Source organism: Equus asinus, unplaced genomic scaffold (genome assembly GCF_041296235.1).
Source record: "Equus asinus isolate D_3611 breed Donkey unplaced genomic scaffold, EquAss-T2T_v2 contig_2, whole genome shotgun sequence".
Lineage (NCBI taxonomy): Eukaryota > Metazoa > Chordata > Mammalia > Perissodactyla > Equidae > Equus > Equus asinus.
In genome coordinates, this window is record NW_027224849.1 from 1,038,232 (window position 1) to 1,059,610 (window position 21,379).

A 21,379-nucleotide genomic window follows, 5' to 3' on the forward strand; every position below is an offset into this window, starting at 1 on the left:
AAAATCCCCCATCAGGGGCAAAAGATAAGCACTGTCAACATGTAAATGTAAAACTTTCTAGATTTTTTCTGTCTATTGAAGTCTGATGATTTTTCAGTCGTTTGATATTGAGATACACATATGTTCTTCAAATGGTATCATATTGTACCTATAGTTTTATAACCTGATTTTTCTACTGACAGTGTTTCCGGAATGCTTTCCATGTTCACGATATTTTTCCTGACTTCACGTTTATTACGTGGATATGTTGTAATGTGTTTAATCACAGTCAGTTTTTCTGGAATTGGAATACTGAATATTTCCTGACCAGTTCTATGTCTTTTCTAACCTCTTCAACCTCACCTGACCCCAAGGCCATGAGGTTAGGTGTGCCTGGATGGCGTGGCTCCTTTTCAGTCCTGGAAGGTGTGAATGGAGGGAGGAGGACCTGTTCAGGGCTGGGCTGAGCAGCCTAGTCTCAGGTGCAGAGCAGCTTCCCCAAAGTGGAGGTCTGTCCAGAAAACTGTCTGCTGAAGTGTTTGGGTTTCCTGGGCATTAGGGGAAGAGTTTGGGTTTATCTACAGTCCTTCTAATTTTTTCATATTGTTATGTTTGTACAGTTAGAGGTATTATGCAAAATGGAATGGAGGAGCCAAATGTTACTTCCTCTCATGGTAACCCTAAATTATGCTTGCTCTCATGGTCTCTTTTTCCTTTCCCAGCTCTGGATTCTCTTTGTTCTTTCCCAGTAGAGGAATCCCAAGGAGGACTGATCCGTTTTGGCAGGTGCACAACCATGGTATGTGTAAGTTAGTGTTTCCTTCTCATTGAAATAGTGGGACGTAAATGTTTTCATTAATTGTTCTGAAGCTTCCTACCCAAAAGAACCCCATGTTATTATGTGCTTCCCAGTTCCTCCCATTCCAGTGAACTGAACAATGGTTCCAAATAACCTAGTCCTCCTTATGTGGCCGAGTCTCTTCTAGCCAGTGTTTATGTATTCACTGACCAGATTATTCTCTCCTATATGTTCAACTTAGTAATATTAAGAGCTATAATGGAGGAATGAAGAAATTAAGTCCTGTCAAGAAATGATTTGAGCTTCCCGTGTCAGGACTGTAGTTGCATGAGAGATGGAGATCCCATTTGGCCAAGCAGGGAAAGACTCTGACATTCTCACAGACGTGAGTTTTCTAGATACACGTGATAAAGCCCAGCAATGAACGATCTCTGGAGGCTGAGATCCAATGCTCTGTGAGGTTTTTGGAATTGAATAGCAATATGATTTAAGACTTGAAAATATATGGATCATGGTCCTTGGTAAGGGATTCCTGAATGATAAATATGACTATTTTATTGCTGACTAGGATGCGATGAATTTTAATGACTTTGATATAATTCTGGATCATCCTACATTAGTATCCTCTAACTCATGAACCACAGAAGTACTAAGTCGGATTGCTAGTGGCCATAAGAGAGAGTAAAATCATGTCTTAAATTAACAGAGAGCAAGAGCAGAAAAGACCTTAGATATGTTGTCCAACTTAATGTATAAAATCATAATCATCTAAACATGATTAATTCTATTATACCATAAGTTAGAGTGCTATGCAGCCATTCAAAATATTTTTCAAAATAATGAAACTACATATGATAGAATTTAACAAAGAATTTGAGTATTTAAGATATTCTTTTGTTTCTTTTTAAATGCTGTTTTTCTATCTGTTATGACAAACTCTAAGTTTCAATTGGAGAATTTTATCCTTTTACATTTAATGTAATTATTGACAGTTAGATTTAGGTCATCCATTTTACTATATGTTTTCTTTTTTTCCGTTTGGCTTTTGTTCCCCTTTCTCTTTTTTTCTTCTTTGGGGTTAATAATATTTATTTAAAATTCCATTTTAACTTGCTTTTTCTATATGTGCCTATTTTTAGTGGTCAGTGTCTGTATTTAAATATATATATGTATATATATATGTATTTATATATATATATAATTATTTTATTGGATCATATTGGCTTTCAACCTTGTATACATTTCAAGTGTCTATCATTATATTTCGGTTTCTCTTTAGACTGCATTGTGTTCATCACCAATAATTCAGTTTTTATCCATCACCATACATATGTGGCTTTACCATTTCATCCTCCCTCATCCCTTTTTCCTCTGGTAACCACTAATCTATTCTCATTTATGTGTTTGCTTATATTCCACATAGGAGTGAAATCATACAGTATTTCTTTCTCTGTCTGACTTATTTTGCTCAAGATCCATCCATGTTGTCTCACATGGGAGGAGTTTGTCTGTTTTTATGGGTGATTAGTATTCCATTGTATATATATACAACACCTTCTTATCCATTTGTCTCTTGATGGGCACCTAGGTTGCTTCCACATCTTGCCTATTGTGAATAATGCTGTGGTGAGCATACGGGTGCATATATCTTTTTGAATTAGTGATTTCATGTTCTTTTGATAAATACCCAGTAGCAGAATGGCTGGATCATACAGTATTTCCGTTTTTAAGTTTTTGAGAAATTTGCATACTGTTTTCCATAGTGGTCACACCGGTTTGCATTCCCACCACCAGTTTATGAGCATTCCCTTTACTCCACATCCTCTCCAACGTTTGTTATTTTTTGTCTTGGTAATTATAGCCATTTGACTGGTCTGAGGTGATATCTCATTGTCGTTTTGATTTGCATTTCCCTGATGATTAGTGATGTCGAACATCTTTTCGTGTGCCTGTTGGCCATCTGGATATCGTCTTTGAAAAATGTCTGTTCGTATCCTCTGCCCATTTTTTTATTGGATTATTCTTTTTTCTTGTTAATGAGTTGTATGAGCTCTTTATATATTTTGGAAAGTAACGCCTTGTCAGATGTATGATTTGCAAATGTTTTCTTCCCATTGGTAGGTTGTCTTTTCGTTTTGCTGATGGTTTCCTTTGCATTGCAGAAGCTCTTTAGTCTGATGTAATCCCATTTCTTTATTTTGTCTTTTGATTCCCTTGCCTGTAGAGACATGGTATTCAGAAAGATACTACTAAGACCTACATCAAATCTGTACTGCCTATATGTTCTTCTAAGAGTTTTATGGTTTCAGGTCTTACGTTCAAGTCTTTAATCAATTTAGAGTTAATTTTTGTGTATCATGTGAGACAATGGTCTACATTCATTCTTTTGCATGTGGCTGTCCAATTTTCCCAACACTATTAATTGAAGAGATTTTCCTTTCTTCATTGTGTGTTCTTGCCTTCTTTGTTGAAGATTAGCTGTCCCTTGATGTGTGGTTTTACTTCTGGGCTTTCAATTCTGTTCCATTGATCTGTATATCCGGGTTTTTTATGCCAGTACCATGCTGTTTTGACTACTACAGCTTTGTAGTATATTTTGAGTTCAGGGAGCATGATACATCCAAATATTGTTTCTTTTTTCCCCCCTCAGAATTGCTTTGGCTATTCAGTGTCATTTGTTTTTCCATATAAATTTTAAGATTCTTTTTTCTCTTTTCATGAAGAATGTCATTGGTATTCCATTCGGGTTTGCATTAAGTCTGTAGGTTGATCTGTAGATCAATCTGTAGATTGATTTAGGTAATATGGACATTTTAACTGTGTTTATTCTTCCAATGCGTGGGAATGGAATATCTTTCCATTTCTTTGTCTTCTTTGAGTTATTTCATTAATGTCATAGTTTTTGGAGTATATGGCATTCACCTCCTTGGTTAAATTTATTCCAAGTATTTTATTCTTTTTTGTTGCAGTTGTAAATGGGATTATAGTCTTGACTTCTCTTTCTGGTGGTCCATTACTAGTGTATAGGAATGCAACTGATTTTGTGTGTGTGAGGAAGACTGGCCTTGAGATAACGTATTTTGCCAATCTTCCTCTTTTATTTTCTCCCCAAAGCCCCAGTACATAGTTGTATATCCTAGTTGTAAATAGTTCTAGTTCTTCTATTTGGGATGCCACCACAGCATGGCCTGATGAGCGGTGTGTAGGTCCACGCCCAGGATCCCAACTGGCAAACTGCAGGCCCCCGTTATGGAGTGAAACGCAAATGATTTTTGAATGTTGATTTTGTACTCTGCAGCTTTACTGTATTCATTGATTATTTCTAATAGTTTTTTGTTGGATTCTTTACAGTTTTCTGTATATAGAATCATGTCAACCACAAATAGTGACAGTTTTAATTCTTCCTTTCCTTTTTGGATACCTATTATTTCTTTTTCTTGCCTTACTTGTTTGGCTAAAATTCCCAGTACTATGTTGAAGAAGAGTGGCAAGAGTGGGCACCCTTGTCTTGTTCCTGTTCTCAGAGGAATGGCTTTCACTTTTTGACCATTGTGTGTGATGTTGGCGGTGGGTTGGTCATATATGGCCTTTGTAATGTTGAGGTACTTTCCCTCTATACCCATTTTATTGAGAGTTTTTATCATAAATGGATATTGGAAAAGAAATTGAACTGAATCCTCTAAAAAGTAATGTAAACTTCAGATCAATAAGAAAGTTTATGAAATCTATAAAAATCTTTTTCATTCTCATATTTCAATAGTGAAGAAAGAATAAAGTGGAAAACAGTATCATTTGCAATCTCAATAGAAACATCAGACACTTGGGAATCATATTTATGTGGACCCTAACTAAATTTATAAAGAGATTTAATTCATTCAACAAATATTCATTGAACCATTAGTCTTCTGGGTACTGCAGTAAATAAGATAAACAAATGGGAGAAAATGTTTTGTTTTGTACTTGTAGTCAGAAATACAAAATGTAGGCAGGGTATGAATTTTCTGGTCCAAGGTGCTGGGAAGAATATATGAATGGAGCTTGGAGCACCATGGACAGTACAGACAGTCGTGCTAGCATGTTTAGTTGGCAATAATTATTCTGATGCAGAGATCTGGAAGAGTAGGAACCAGAGATAAATCTAAAACCTAATTTGCAGCTATGAAGGTTACAGGAACAGATTCTGTCTCCAAAAAATATGTGGTTCTCCCACTTTTTTCCCCAATGAGTTGAGGTTACTCACTAAAAGACTTCATGATACTATTATTCATTTTCTGACCATTTTTTACATTTTTTTGTGTTACAAGTATAATATTTGATTCCATTATTGAAATAATGTACAATGTGTAATTGAAAAAGTAAATGATTAGACATTATATATGAATGGAGTTATAGCTGAAGCCTTGTTTATTTCTTTCCATCCAAGCAGGACCAACAGAACATCAAAGAGGTATTAAAATATGAAAAAATGTTGCTATGTGATGGAAAACAGCACCTTACAAAAAGCCTGAGAGAAAAGTGCTTTAGGATAAAAGTAAGTGCCCCTGTTCAAATTACAAATAAATATTGGGGCCCTTCCAAAGGCCTGAGGAGTCACAGGCACCTCTATGGAATGAATAGATAATGCTCAGTATTCTTCTAAACTTCATAATCTAGTACAGATATGTGTGTGCATACATGCATACATACACAAACAAAACAGTGGGGTTTGGGGCCGGCCCTGGGGCCAAGTGGTTAAGTTTCTGCTCCCGCTTCGGCAGCCCAGGGTTTCCCCAGTTCAGATCCTGGGCACAGACATGGCACCGCTTGTCAGGCCACGCTGAGGCAGCATCCCACATAGCACAACCAGAGGCACTCACAACTAGAATATACAATTATGTACTGGGGAGGCTTTGGGGAGAAGAAGAAAAAAGATTGGCAACAGATGTTAGCTCAGGTGCCAATCTTTGAAAAAAAACAGTAGGGTTTATGATTTTGAGGCTTCACTGGAAAGGTGGTATTTCAGCAGATACCTGAAAGGAGTCAATGGTTGAGACATACAGGTATCTGGTGGAGAGCAGAACAGGCAGGGAGAACAGCAAGGACAGAGCTCCTGAAGCAGAAGCTGCCTAGTGGGCTCCAGCAACATCAACAAGGGGGAAAGCTAATGAGAAACAAGGTCAGAGTTAACAGGAGGAAGCAGGCTGTGGGGCTTTTAAAAGACTTTGGGTTTTACTCTGAACGAGATGTGGATCCACTGGAGAGTTTTGACCATGAGAGAGACATGGTCTGACTTACATTTTAAAGGGATAGCTCTGATTGTTGTGTTGAAAATTAAGTGATAGCAGGAAGACTATTTGAAAGACTAATTTCAGTAATCATGCGAAGATGGTGATGGCTTGGCCCAGAGAGGTAGTAGTGGAAGCAGTGAGAAGTGTGTGGATTCTGAACATGTAGTGAGGGTAAAGCCAACAGGATTTACTGTCACCCCTATTAGAACACAAGATCCCTAAAGACTTCTGTGTGTTGTTTATGGCTGCATCACTTAGCACAGTCCTGACAGAAGTCAGCCTCCAATATGTATTTATTAAAAGTACAAATGAATGACTAGACAGTGCTGCTCCAACCATAAGGTGATTCCTCCTAAGACCAAAGGCAAGAATCCCCTCTCCAACATCCCAGATTAATGAACATCTATCTAGGTTTTCCTTAAATTATTAAAAGGAGAGCTCATTATTGTCAGAAGCCCCTTACTCTATTGTTTAGCACCCTGAACTAAATATGTTAATACCCGATTGAATGTAAAGTGTTCTTCCACCTGTGCCCTGACCAGCTTGTCACCTGTCTGGTCTCTAGAAAGTTGAGCTGCTGGGCCTGGGCCTAATGGGTGTCTGCCATACACAAGGCACTAGACTGGGTGCTTTAACTCATGAGACAGAGTTTATTGTTCCATTTATAAACAAAGAAATTGAGGCCCAGGAGGAAGTTTAGTCATTGCCCAAGGTCACACAGCTGGTAAATTGGTAAAATTAGGATTTGAAACCAAGTCTAAGTTTAAAACTTGGGTATAGAAGCATTTCTACAAATATAATTTTATTTCCTTAATTTATAGTGTCTATATGTATTTTATAGGTTATATATAGATATTATCTAACATTTTACTTAATTCCCTAGAAAACTTTGTGGAAATTATTGTAGTCTTCATTTTGTAGTTGGGAGAATGGCTCAAGGATTTCCCCAGTCAGGAAGTGACAGGGCTAGAACCTGAACTCTAACTCTGATAAAAGGTGAGAAATCTCAGATTCTAGGCAGATAATAGAACGTAGGTCATGTGATTTGTTGTCACTCATTTTGATGCTGGCTCAGTGAGCTGAGGAGTCGAAAGAAACATTTCTTGGACTCTCAAGGTCTGGCAGTAGTGCTCTTTTATTCAGGAAGTAGCATGGAGTAGCATGGGGACAGGACCTATGGGCAGTGAAGAGCTGCAAACATGGGTTGAGGGTAGGGCTAAATTTATAAGGCATAAGTATGTGAGTTGCTTCTTTACAAGACAAAGGAAAAATTAGGTAAAAAAAGTATCAGTGCAGGTGGAGTCTGGTTATCAGGTGGTCTTATAACTTTGGGTAAGAATCAGATTGAATGAGGTCAGGATGTCCCATGCTTCTGTGAGGATGATTTAGATTGGTATGTAGGCCAGGAAGCCTTGGGCTTTTCTCCCTGAGGCATCCTTGATCCTCATCAGTTTTATCTGCTCACTCACACCACCTATTGTCAACAGAAGCTAGCATTCAGCCTTGAGCTACAATACATACTAGATTGAATTCATGCAAATTTCTCTTCCAACTTTGTAAATGTTCATTCAAATCATGGATGTTTAGAAGACTAAAAGAAAATGTATCAAAATGATAACAATGGTTGTTTCTGGTTTTCTTTGTTATAGCTGTTTTATAGAGGATTAGAATTGGCCACCCCAAGATATATCTCTTTGGCATGAAGATTATTTTGGGCTGGTTACTTTCAAAAACTGCAGACATGAGAGAAACTCTGAAAAGTAGAAGTTACCCTTTGTAAGAGACATTTCCATTTGTAAGGGAAATCTCCATCTGTAAAGATGTCTCCCTCTCTGTACCAGGAAGAAGGGGGATGACCTTGCCTCTAGAAACTCTTATCAATGCGGCAAGGCAAGGACTTAAATCTGCATAATAACCTTACTCTTGTTTACTGTACTTGTCTGGTAACCTCCCATACTGACTCCCCCTACCCACAACATCCTCCTTTGTCTTTAGCTGAAGATGATATTTAAGGTGAGAGCTTCCGCCATTTGGGTGAGTTGCTCAGTTTTCCTGGGTCTCTCCCATGTATACATGTTATAAAGCTTTGTTTAATTTTCTCCTGTTATTCTGTCTCATGTGAATTTAATTCGCTGTCCAGCCAGAAGGACTTAGAGCGTGTAGAGGAAATATCTTCCTCCCCTACAGTTTAAACTTCTTAAATTTCCACAATGATTATAATTATATCTATAATCCAAAATCGACAATAACATTTTCTTTTTGTTTTTTATACACAAAAGTCTCAATTTATTTCTGCCCTATAGAAAGTGTTAAAGCATAGATTTTGTTACAATTCCAGAGCTAGGACTACTTATTGTTAAAGTAGAATGAATTATTAAATTGAATGAATTCTCACTGCCTTTAGGAGCTTCTGAAGAGATACACAGAGATGGATAGTCATTATGAGTGCTTAAATGGACTCTGTCTTGACTTGGAGAGGGAAATTGAAACCCAAAGAGAGCTTTCAATTAGAGTAAAAGCAAACCTCTCACTTCCACATCCACAAACCAGACAGATTCAGAAACTTCTCACTGCCAACCAGAGATGTTCCATGGAGTTCCACAGAGTCATGAAGAAACTCAAGGTACCACCTGTTTTAGTAATATCTTTGTAAATATTGCCATTAATTTCAGTTACAAACCAGTATATTTAAGTCCTGCTTTGGGAGTTGGTGTATTTGCTAATTAGTACATTTGCTACTGAATTAAAGATGGCATGGGTCTGAGAATAGCATGTGCAGGATCCTCAGTGCATCTAGGACCTGCTCATTCAACAAAACCTGAGCTCTGCCTTTGGCCTTAACAATGTGTCAGGGTGCTGGGGAGACAGAGATGAGCAACCGCTAAATCTCTCCTAGTCCAGTGGGTGAGGCAGACATTTGAACAGGTGAGAAGTGCAGTAGTGGACAATGTCCTGGAGAACAAGTTGAAGACAAGACTGGACTGGAAGCTGGGCTCAAGCAGTAAAGCTTAGAGTTCATTTTAGAGATGAGGAGGGGTCACTGGACAGTTATTTTAAGTGGTGGCAGTAATGTGATCGGGTTGCCATTGTAGAGACTTCACTACAGACAAAGAAGAAATGAGTCTGCAGGGGATGATAAGCCTGGTGGCAGAGAGAAGAGACAAGAGGCAGTTACAATTGTCCTGATGAGATGTGATGGGTGACAGTACTATGGGGGAAGGATTCATAGGGATGGAAAGGATGAAAGAAGTTAAAGAAATATTTGGCAGTTTACAATAGTAGGTCCATGTGCTTGACAGTGGAGGGAGGGGAGGGAAGTTCAGACTGAGCCCCAGGATTTGGGCTTAGCCGGGTTTGTGGATAGTGGTGCCATTAACTGATAGAAAGAAAAAACGAAAGGGAGAAGGCAGGTGAGGCAGGAGGAGAGATCTGGTGTTTAATTTGAGATGTTTTGAGATAGAAATAACTATAATGGAACATCCAGGAAGAGAAACCAAGTAGGCTTTTAGTTGTGAATCTGAGGTTTGTCAGGAGAAAAATCAGGACCACAGATAAAGATGTGGGATCCATCAGCATTTGGTGATAGATAGTACAACAGGTGTGAATGAGGCCACCCAGAAGCATAATAGAGTGAAGATAAAAGAGAACTCTGGAAAAGATCAGTTCTCAAGAGGCAGTAGCAGAAAAGAGAGCAACACATGAGTTTGAGGTTGGAAAAGTCAGAGAGATAAGAGAGAACTGAGCAAAAGTGCCATTGGTCAAGTCAGTGGAGGAGAGTGTGTCAAAGATGAAGTGGTCAAGAGTGGCAGATGCTTCAGACAGCCAGAACATGAATGAAGAGATCCCCTCAATTGTTGACAATAGAGCTTACTGGTGACCTTTGTCAGAGCAGTTTTAGTTGAGTGGTTAGGAAAGAGGCCAGATTGTAAATTGTTAAGGAATGGTGGAAGTTGAGGAAGTAGGAAGCGGTATCTTCCCTACCTAGGTAGATTGCCCCTCAGGCTCTAATAGTCTTCAAAAGCCTAACAATCAGATATCCAGAACTTATTCATGAGGTCCATAGAACCAGGGCATTCAAATTCTTGTCCCCTTTAAGCCACACTTGACAGGTAAGTCCTGAGGCAGGGCACACTCACGTTGGCCACCCAGCTGACATAGGCAGGAGAGGATGTTGAAATGAATCTCACTGGGAAAACTGCGTGATATAATTAACCAAAAGGAGGCAATAGAAAAAGGTGGGTTTATAGGGAAAGGCATCATGTTACATTGTAAACATATTGAATCTGAGGTAACTGTAGGACATCCCTGAGGTAGCTCCAGAAGGAAGTCAGAAATAAGAAACTAGAGGTCTGGAAGTCACTCTCCGAAGACGCTGAGAGTAGAAACTTGGGAATAGAGAGAGGTTCTTCCCTTCTTCCTCACTCCTCAGAGGATAGAGACAAACAAGACAAGCCGCCCCACCTCTTAGTCTTGAGAGTTTAGAACTTCCTCTAAACGTGATAAAAGTTTCATTTCCCAATTTGTTTCATGTTTTCCTGCAAGTATGTGTTAAGCCATGTTACAAAGATAAAGGAAGAACAACATGAATCCATCAGTAAACTTGAAATGGTTTTTATTGATGAAGTGGAAAAGCAAAATGAACTGCTAAGTAAAATGCAGCATCTTCAACAAGATGATGATGTACCATCCAGAGAATTAGGGGACCTCCAGTTGAGCCAGAAAATGGATCTACATATTGAGGTATGATTTATTTAAAATGGATTTAATTAGATTTTAAGTCTTTTTATCAAATAGAAAGGTACCTCTTCATGTGCTTAGAGTCATTTTCATTTATGAAATTAAAAACAGCTTGCAGAGGGGCCAGCCTGGTGGCGTAGCAAGTGGGTTCCTGTGCTCTGCTTTGGCAGCCTGGGGTTCGCTGATTCAGATCCTAGGCGTGGACCTGGCACTGCTCGTCAGGCCATGCTGTGGCAGTGTCCCACAGAGAAGAACCAGAAGGACCTAGAACTAGGATATACAACTATGTACTACTGGGGCTTTGGGGAGAAAAAAAATAGGTTGCAGGATGACAGCTGGCCAGATGTAAAGAGTGCCAAGTCATAGACTAGCCTCCTTTCAGAACTACACAGATATAGAAAAGTAGACTTAATATCAGCAAGTAGGATTTCTTGGAAGGCCAGAATAAGTTTCCAAATGCCTTCTAAAACTTCCTAGATCTGTGACTGGGAGTCACAGACATTTGTATTGTAGCAACCCCACATGGAGTGTCCTGCTCTCACCCAGCAGTGTGAGGCCCCTGCAGTTCCCAGTATGCATGCAAGGCCTGCTGTATGCACAGAAAAGCTGCATCCAGAAGCACTTCAGACACTGTCACAGATTCATTGTTTCGAACAGGTTTTAAAAATGCCAAAAGGCAGAATTTGTAGATGTGCCTCTGTTACATAGCCTATACTGCCAAAATTTTATTATTTAAATTAGAATTATATTTCTAATATAATGAGGATAAATTAGAATTATGTTTACTTCAAAATATTAGAAGTGAAAGTTCAGTAAGGTTATTTTCCCCTTTTTATGATATTTGTCTGATATTTAGATAAAAACTTTCCTAAGATTCAGGAGATTCAATGCTTATTTTTCACACAGGAAATTCTCAAAGATTTTTCGGAATGTGACTTCCACAGCATAAAGATGGAATTTCAACAAGTACTGAGTAATAGGAAAGAAATGACCCAGTTTTTGGAAGAGTGGTTGAATACTCATTTTGATATAGAAAAGCTTAAAAATGGCATCCAGAAAGAAAATGATAGGATTTGTGAAGTGAATATCTTTTATAATAAAAAGATAATTGTAAGTAGTACTTTTTTTGTGCTCATTTTTTTTTTGTTTGCTTTAATTTTTCTGCCTCATTCTTAAAAAGACTTAGAGCAACTTAATTTTAAGTATATTTTCTTTCATTTATTTGTATATGCTTCTTTATTTTTTTATTTGAAAAAGAGTGACTGTAAATGTGTTCTTCCTCTAACACATTTTGCTTCCTTAAGGTAATTAAATATATCAACTTGTAAAGAAGATAATAAAATGTTGCAGTATAACAATCCATTTCCACTGGTGAAACCTCAAATCTTGCCATTTTCCTCTGTCCTTTCTCGCTTCCGTAGGACCTGAGCCTTTTCCCCCAAGTATCCTCAAACAAGGTGAGATGCTAGCCTGTTTCAGGGCTGTGGGCAGCACCTGTGGTCAAGCCAAAGACAGCTCTAGTCCACTAATTAGTGAGGCCTTGTGCTTCTCACCTCGGTGCTGTTGCTATCATACGTGCTGATCCTTCAACTGTGAGGTTCAAACATGTGGTTTGTATCATTGTTCCCAAGGTGACCAGCCCTTGTGGACAGATTCATATGAACCAAGATTGCTTGAGATCAGTTTTATTAATTTGTTTTACTTTCCACTGATGAGAAGATTCATTCGGCTTTCTGAAGTAATCTCTACCTCATACACCTGGTAAAATTGTCATTAATCAGAAAGTTGCTTGTTATATAGGCAGTTGGAGCAAAGGGAGCTAGATTAATATTATAGCTCCTAAGATTGGTTTTATATTTCATTTGTTTGGGTAGTTCTTTCCTGACACTTTAATTTCATCTGGAAACTATACTTAAATCACATTGAAATGTAGATAACATTTTTAAAAAAGGTTTTCCTGTGGATAGTGAATCCCATTTGTCGAATACCCCAAGCTAGCAAAACAGTAAATGAGCTTTTAAAATAAAAAAAAATGGTCCACAATCAATGAAGAAAAGCATAAAACCAGTGTTTGGGATAAGATAATTTCCATATAATTCAGTGTTTTTCTCATAATATTGAGGGCTCACTTGTGGTTAGAAAGTAGAGATTTCTGCTCTGTGGATCAGCATGGATATGTGGCTTCTTCCACCATCTGAGCATAGCAATTGATAACTTGGTGTGGTGTGGGGTCAGTAGTCCAGAACCAAGGAGAGTCCAGGGTGCCAGCAAGAACACAACTAATTTAGGATCCGCATCTCACAGAACTACCATAAAGCCACAAAGAAAGATACAGGTAAGGCCAAGAAGGCATTCATGATGAGAGCAAAAAGTACATCCCATAGGAATAGGAAGTAAAAAGATGATAGAAGCAATTTCAGAGTGAGTCAGCCTTTGATGTAACGAGGGTATGGATTGGCTGTTACTCCCTGCACGGAAATAGAAGATTTTCAGATTACGAAAAGTCAGTAAATTTTTTTCCTTATAAACACTGAGGTTTGAAATGAAAGAGGAAAATAGATTGTTATTAAGTTTACTGGGTATGCTCTGCTATTAGATGTCAGTTAATGTTTATATATGACATTATATATGTCATAACATACATAATGATTTTAACCTGACCAGTTCTTCAGATTCCTCTTCATATGTCAGTGCTGATCTAATAGAATGAGATTATCATCTTGCAAATCAATATGAATCCTCTCTAGTCCTTATTCTTCTTTTATTCTCATAATCAATATCCAGCGTCTTCTGAAATGTCAGGAACTGGTGCAAGCCACAAAGAATGTTCACATTCTTTTAAAGTACTATTCTAGAATGTTCTGAATAATGAATTTCAACATATGCCTTGTCCTAGAACTCTAGTATTTTCCATAGTGGTTTTTTTAATACGTAATTCATTTTAGAAGCTATAGTGTTGTCTTTACTACTCAATAGGCTATAATAAATGAATCAACAGAGTTTGAGGAAAGAAATGTGACCATCACCAAAGAATGGGAACATGACCTGAAATCAGTGAAAGAGAAAAATGAAAAACTGTTGAAAAACTATCAAACTTTGAAGATCTCTCGAACATCTGGTGCCCTTGTTAATCCTACTACACAAGGCGATAAGAATCTTCATGTCACATCAAGAGCTACACAACTAACCACAGAGGTATGAGATTTCTTATAAGATGTTTTTCAATTTGCAGCTTCATTGTAGAGTTAAAGATGTATCATATGTAACATTTCAGAGCAAAATCACAGTATTGAAGGTATTAGGGAACATGCATGATGGACTTGTTTTTTAAATATAGTTCTATTGGGGCGCTCACTCAACTAATTATAAAGCTACATGTTACATAAGATCTTACCTTTGAATTATAAAATAGAAGTAACTCATGCCTTAATTTGATTAATAGGTATGTATACCACTTAAGGTGTTATTACCATACATTATAAGTTTTCTAAATCATGTGACTTTCTATTAAATTATAATCTATGTCTATAGTACCAAACTAGTTTAGAGAGAAAGAGCAATTTAGCTTTTCTCTAATTATCATCAGTGTCTTTAATATTGGTTAATGTGATCAAAACAAAAATGGAAGAGGCTAAAAGTATAATAAATTTCTTATACAGATTAACCTGTGCCCAAGAATCAGTACATTATTTGAATAATCCAATAACTGTATTAACTGCCCTTACTTGGGAATCTGTACAGCAAACACGCTGTTTTATTTTGTTAGCACACACGTCTTAGTGGGGAACCCGAGTGAATTACAACTTAGCATTTTTACCAAAATAAATATTTATAATAAAACATCAACTGCCAGTTTAATAATTATTACTAGTGGAAACTAGAAGATCACTAATATAGAGTTTATTGATTTGCTGATCACTACAGACCTCAGTCAGCTGTAGAGGTAAAAATAGTGGAAATATGAAACCCATCTTCCAAAGCAATAAGATAAACAAGCACAAGGAAATCCCATTTTCAATGACCCCAGGAAATACCCCATCAGATAATAAATCGTATGTTATTAGTTTGATAATTAGGCCAAATCAGAGTAGCACAGAGCAGGTCAGTGATGTGGAGGTAGAGCAGTGGGGCAGGCAGAGAGTTGGGCAGTCCACCCAAACAAGTAGGAGAATTCAGTGCATGACAGTAGGAGCAGTCAACTCAGGGGGGAAAGATAGTCTGCTTAATGTTTGAATCAGAACAACCAACTAGCCATCTTAGAAGAATAAGTCTGGACTCCTACCTCATTCATTAAACAAAAGTAAATTCCAGGTGGACCAAAAAGAAACGTTTTCCAGGAAAACCTGCATGTGTGTATATGTGAACAGTCTTATATTATGAACAAATTAAGATATTTTTGTACTTATAAAAAACTGGAAATAACCTAAATGTTCATTAGTAGGTGACAGGTTAACTAGTTTATAGTACCTCCATGAAATAGGATATATTTACCCATGAAAACAAAAATGCGAGAGATCTATGTGTTGATAATGAAAAGATCTGGAAAATATATTATCAAGTGAAAATAAAATTTTTAATTTTTTAAAAAGCAGGAGGCCAGCCCCATGGCATAGTGGTTAAGTTTGCATGCTCTACTTCGGCGGCCCAGTTCATGGTTCAGATCCCAGGCACGGACCTACACCACTCATTGGCAGCCATGATGTGGCAGCAATCCACATATAAAATGGAGGAAGATTGACATAGATATTAGCTCAGGGCTAATCTTCCTCAAGCAAAAAAAGAGGAAGTTAGCTCAGGGCTCATCTTCCTCAGCAATAAAAACCCACAAAAAACCAGAAGTATATATTTATTGTTGTTATGTGCTGTAGAGTCAGCTCTGATTCCTGGCAACTCTATGAATGAGTGATGTCCAATATCCTGTCCTCAAGAGCCCTACTCAGCTCCTGTAGACTCACGCCTATGGCTTCCTTTCTGGAATTACGCCATCTCGTATTTCGTCTTCCTCTTTTCCTGCTGCCTTTTACTTTTCATCATGTCCCCAAGGTAGGATAGTCTCAGTTTTACAATTTTTGCCTCCAGAGATAGGTCAGGCTTAATTTGCTCTTGGACCCACTTGTTCATTTTTCTGGCAGTCCAGGGTATCGGTAGAGCTCTCCTCCAACACCATATCTCAAATGAGTCCATTTTTTCCTGTCAGCCTTCTTCACTGTCCAGCTTTCGCACCCACACATAGTAATTGGGAATGCGAGGGTGTCGATAATCTTGGCCTTGGTCTCTAATGATACTCCCTTACTGTTGATGATCTTTCCTGATTCTTCCATCGCTGCCCTTCTGAGTCACAGTCTTCTCTTGATTTCTTGGCTGCGGTCTCCATTTAAACTGATGACTGAACCAAGGGAAACAAAACCTTTAACAATTTCAGTGTCTTCATGGTCTACATTAAAGTTGTATAGTTCTTCTGTAGTCATATCTGTCTTCTTCATGTTCGAATGCAGTCCTGCTTTGGCTCTTTCTTCTTTCACGCTATTCTGTGTGAACTTTCTTCTTACACACTATTGTGTGTGTGACTTACTGTTTTTGTAAACTGTATATTCACATGCGTAGATACATATAGAAAATTTCTAGAAGGATACACTTGAAAGAGTTTAGTAGTCATCGCTTTAGAGTCAGTGGGGGTTCTGAGATGGGGGAACTTAATCTTAATTATATGCCTTTGGATTTTTCCACATACTTGTATTTTTCAGCATAAAAACTAGGTAATAAAAATAAAGGGAAAGATATGTTACATGTATTCCTCTAAAGTGTCAATTAACAAATATACTTTCTGTAAGTAGTGTTAATTTAAAATGTAAGTGCCTATTTAATATGCTTAGCACCATGCTAACTAGTAAATAAAATAAGTACTAACCTTATATAAAATCTGGGCCTCTTTTAGTCCTAAATGATCAGCTTCTAAATGAAAAAAATAATACATGTATAAATTGAGTGACATTTGGAGTCTCCATCTATCCTATGTTGATGCAATCTGAAAGATTAATACCTATATATGATCTTTGTTTCATATAAACTGTGATTCTGTCTTCAAGGCACACCTTATATATGTGTGTTTTTTTTAATAGAAGATTCAAGAGCTGGAAACTTCACTACGTGAAGCTAAAGAAACTGCCATGCAAAAGGAAGACAAGATTATAAAGATGCAGAAAGAGCTTGAGATGACTAATGATATAATAGCAAAACTTCAATCACAAGTTAATGAATCAAATAAATGCCTTGAAAAAACAAAAGAAATGATCCAAGTACTTCAGGTAACTTAAAACTCATTTTATAAATAAAGGCATAATTTTATAAATTATGCATAATAAATATAAATAAATGCATACGTTTATTTTCATGCCAAATAATGATTGTTTTCATCTTCCTGTAAAAATTATTTTTAAAAAACATAAATATTCTTGACAGTTTAAAATATATCTTATTTTTTTAATTTTTTTTAATTTTTTTACTTTTCAAAGTAAGGAAATTTTTTATTTTCACTTTAATTTCTGAATGCCAAAAATGTAGAGGATGTATGTTTGTATATCTCTAGTAGTATATTGCAACATTTTTTCATAAATATGTTTTTTTTAAATTTTTTATTATTGCAGTAACATTGGATTATAACATTATATAACTTTCAGGTGTACATCATAATATATTTCGAATTCTGTGTAGATTACATCATGTTCACCCCACAAAGACCAATTATCCATCACCACACGTGTGTCTAATCACCCCTTTTGCCCTTCCCCCTCCTCCCTTCCCTTCTGGTAACCACCAATCCAGTCTCTCTTGCTCTGTGTTTGTTTGTCATTTTTATCTTCTACTTATGAGTGAGATCATATGGTATTTGACTTTCTCCCTCTGACTTATTTCACTTAGCATAATACCCTCAAGGTCCATCTATGTTGTCACAAATGGCCAGATTTCATCATTTCTTATGGCTGAGTAGTATTCCATTGTGTATATATACCACATCTTCCATTCGTCCCTTGATGGGCACCTAGGTTGTTTACAAGCCTTGGCTATTGTGAATAATGATGTGATGAACATAGGGGTGCATATATCTTTTATGCCTTTGTGTTTTCAAGTTCTTTGGATAAATACCCAGCAATGGGATAGCTGGATCATATGGTAGATCTATTCTTAATTTTCTGAGGCGTCTCCATACTGTTTTCCATAGTGGCTTCACCACTTTGCACTCCCACCAGCAATGTTTGAGGGTTCCTTTCTTTCCACATCCTCTCCAACACTTGTTGTTTCCTGTCTTGTTAATTATAGCCATTCTGACCAGAGTGAGGTGATATCTCCTTGTAGTTTTGATTTGCATTTCCCTGATAGCTAATGATGTTGAACATCTTTTCATGAGCCTGTTGGCCACCCATATATCTTCTTTGCAGAAATCTCTGTTCAGATCTTTTGCCCACTTTTTAATTGAGTTGTTGGTTTTTTTCTTGTTGAGACTTTCTTTTTATTTTTCAAAAAAATATGCTTCTTATCTAAATATTTAATACTCTGTTAGATAAGTACATTTTAAAATTATATTTTTTTCTACTTAATCCCCTGTTATTGAGTCCCACCTGGTAGCCTATGGGCTTAATCTAACCTGTTTTCTCTAGAAAGAGCAGAGTTGAAATGTTTTTGAGCTTGAATGCCGTTACACAAGTCGCACCCTCCTTCATCACAGCCTTCCTTCCTCGTCTGAGCCACAGCTACTTCTCACTCTTCTGCTACTTGGGTCGGATCCTAATAGGCATTTTGTTCACTGTTCCTGCTCCAGTGTCTCTTCTCTTCATTCCAAAATTAGAAACAAGCCAAGAATGCCTACTCTTTTCATTATTTAACATTGTTCTAAAAATTCTGGTTCTTTCAATGAGACATGAAACAGAGAGGCAAGAGAAAATAATCTTAATTTTGTTTTTAGAAATTGTTAGTATAGCTAAAAACCAAGAAAATCAACTGTAAAGCTTTAAAATCTTTGAGAGTAATTTTTTAATACTTCAAATAACTAAATGATCACATTTTTATTCATTCAACAAGTATTTGTTGAATACCTACTATGTGTTGGTCATTGTTCTAGATGCCATGTGTACTGCAATGGAAAAAAAATAAAGCCTCCTTGAAGAGGCTTACATTCTGCTTCATGAAGTCAGAAAATAAACAAGTATATATGTTTGTTAAACGGTGAGAAGTGCAATGGAAAAATATTAAGCCAGACAGAGGTATATAGGTGCAGGGTGAGAGTGGGTGTGAGTAGGAGTGTGATTTTGTAAGGGGAGTTGAGGAGAGCCGCACAATTAAGATGACGAAGTGATGGTGTGAGCTGTCTGGTAGGGAAGGGCCTTCTAGGCAAAAGAAGTAGCAAATGAGAAGGCCGCAACACAGAAGTAGTTGAGATGTATTCAAGGAAACAGCAAGAAAGCCAGCGTCTCCTGAGCAGCGTGGGCAAGGATAGAAGGGGAAATAGGTGAGAAGTAGCAGAGAGCCAAATCATAAAGCATCTTGAAAGCTATTTGTAAGCACTTTGGGTTTTATTCTGGATGAGATGGGAAGTCATCAGAGGATTTTGGCAAAATGATATAGTCTGACTTAAATTTTTAAAGGCTGCCCTTTGAAAATAGAATCCAGGAAGGCGTGTTTGTTAGTGACGTGCCAGCTCCTACAACAAAGGGAACCACAAAATGCAATGGCTCAAACAAAACAGAAGCTTATTTCACACGTAAAAGTGTGGGTTCCAGCTTGGCAAGTGGCTCCTTTCCACATGGTCATTCAGAGGCCCCCGTTTCTCCCATCTTGTTTCTCCAGCACTTCCTTGGTGCTGTTTTCATCTGCATGGTTAAAGCCCAGTTGTAAGCTGTCCGTGCTCAGGCTCACAGAAAAGGGACAAGATGGAGAAGCTAAAAATTGTCTTAAAATCTGTACTCATAAAGGCTCTGGCCCAGAAGTGGCACATGTCTCTTCCTCTCATATTTCTTTTTTTTTGCAAAATATTTAGATTCAATTTATCAAAGAGAAAGCCAAACACGTACCTCTCGTATTTCTTGGAGTCAGAGATGATTCCAAAGTTTTTGGCCTGAGCAGCCAAGAAGATAGAGTTGCTACATACGGAAATGGGAAAGACTGCCAGAAGAGGAAGTTTGAAACCAGGAAAGTTCAGTTTTGGACATGCTGAATTGGAAATGCCCACTGGGGACACCCAAGTTGAGATATGACTTAGGCAATTGAATATCTGAGTCTGAGCAAGATATAGGCGAGAGGTTTAAGTTTGGGGAATCATCAGCATATAAAAATCATGAGACTGGACGAGGGCATAAGCATAATGGAGAGGAGATGTGGAGTAACCAAATGATACTGAGATGGAGCAGCCAGTGAGTGAAAAAGAAAAGGGGGTCTGGGCAACAGAGTGGTTCCAGTTTCTTCATATAAGTGAAGCTAGTGTTTCAAGAAAGAGGGAGTAAGCGACAAATTTCTCCACACTCAGTATAGATTGGTACAGGTGTCTATGGAGAGAGGAATATCTTTCCTGCATACTAAAAGTAACCATTTAGATAATATAATAGAGTATGCCATTGTACAGCATCCATGAGGAAAGAAAGCAAAGTATAGGGTATCCATAAAATCTTTATACAGTTTGAATTTTTAAGAATCTGTTTCTGTATTTTATATAAATATTCTATAAAATGCAACAGTATATTTAACTCGAGATTTGGCATAGTAAAATGCAAAGATATTAACTTTTAACCTATTCACCACTATTTTAATTCACCTGGATATAGCTGTCCAATATAATGTAGGGTTTATTAAGTGAATATAGAAGAAAGTAATTTGAACAAATGACTCATTAACAGTTTTGTTTAAATCTTGATACATTTCCTCTGTTGTATCTTTACAAATTATTTATATCAAGTAGCAGTAAATTTGTTAAAAATTCAAACTGTGCTAGTACTTTAGGGACATCCTGCACAGTGGGAAAAAAAGATCTTATTTATAACTGGCACAAAATATAAAATGCTCAAGTGACTAACCTTAACAAAAAATGAGGCAACATATATGAAAAGAACAACAAAACTCTAAAAGGAAATATAGGAGAGCATGTGGTTTAAAATAAGAAATATGCCATTTCCTAGGTTGTAACCTAAATACTGTACAACCATCAGTTTTTCCCAAATTAATTTCTAAAGTTAATGTAATTCAAATCAGAATCTCAAAGGAATTCTTTTTCTGGTAGAGCAAAGAAAGTTTCTCAGCAGACTCCATCTAAAATAGGATGAGCAGGTGCTGTTCACTGAGAACACAGGCGCTCAGACTCCTCAGGCGGCTAGAGGATGTTTAAGGCTGTCAGCGCTTCTGAGTGCAGCTTGGGCACACGTCGTGTGTTTGAAATAAGGAATTCTCACTGTCTTTCATTTCTAAGAGAGTATTTCCAATTTCAATTTCTTTTACTCAAGAATTGCTTTAAAACTGTTATATATGACTAATTTATTTCATTATATTGTGGCAAAAAAATTACTGCAATTTCTCCATTTTTAGAATATATTGAAATTTTCTTTTAGGTGTCATA

General features: G+C 37.2%; 1 protein-coding gene across 1 annotated transcript in view; it reads left to right on the forward strand.

Moving 5' to 3' along the window:
- Window positions 1-21,379, forward strand: part of LOC139043323 (centromere-associated protein E-like) — a 34,680-nt gene that overhangs the window by 4,139 nt on the left and 9,162 nt on the right. Inside the window, exons 2-9 of the mRNA XM_070503551.1 lie at window positions 702-778; window positions 5,202-5,309; window positions 8,450-8,668; window positions 10,588-10,785; window positions 11,689-11,892; window positions 12,204-12,239; window positions 13,759-13,977; window positions 16,902-17,087. Of these exons, the coding sequence (XP_070359652.1) occupies window positions 776-778; window positions 5,202-5,309; window positions 8,450-8,668; window positions 10,588-10,785; window positions 11,689-11,892; window positions 12,204-12,239; window positions 13,759-13,977; window positions 16,902-17,087 (1,173 nt within the window). The 5' untranslated portion in view covers window positions 702-775. The remainder of the gene's footprint in view (window positions 1-701; window positions 779-5,201; window positions 5,310-8,449; window positions 8,669-10,587; window positions 10,786-11,688; window positions 11,893-12,203; window positions 12,240-13,758; window positions 13,978-16,901; window positions 17,088-21,379) is intronic.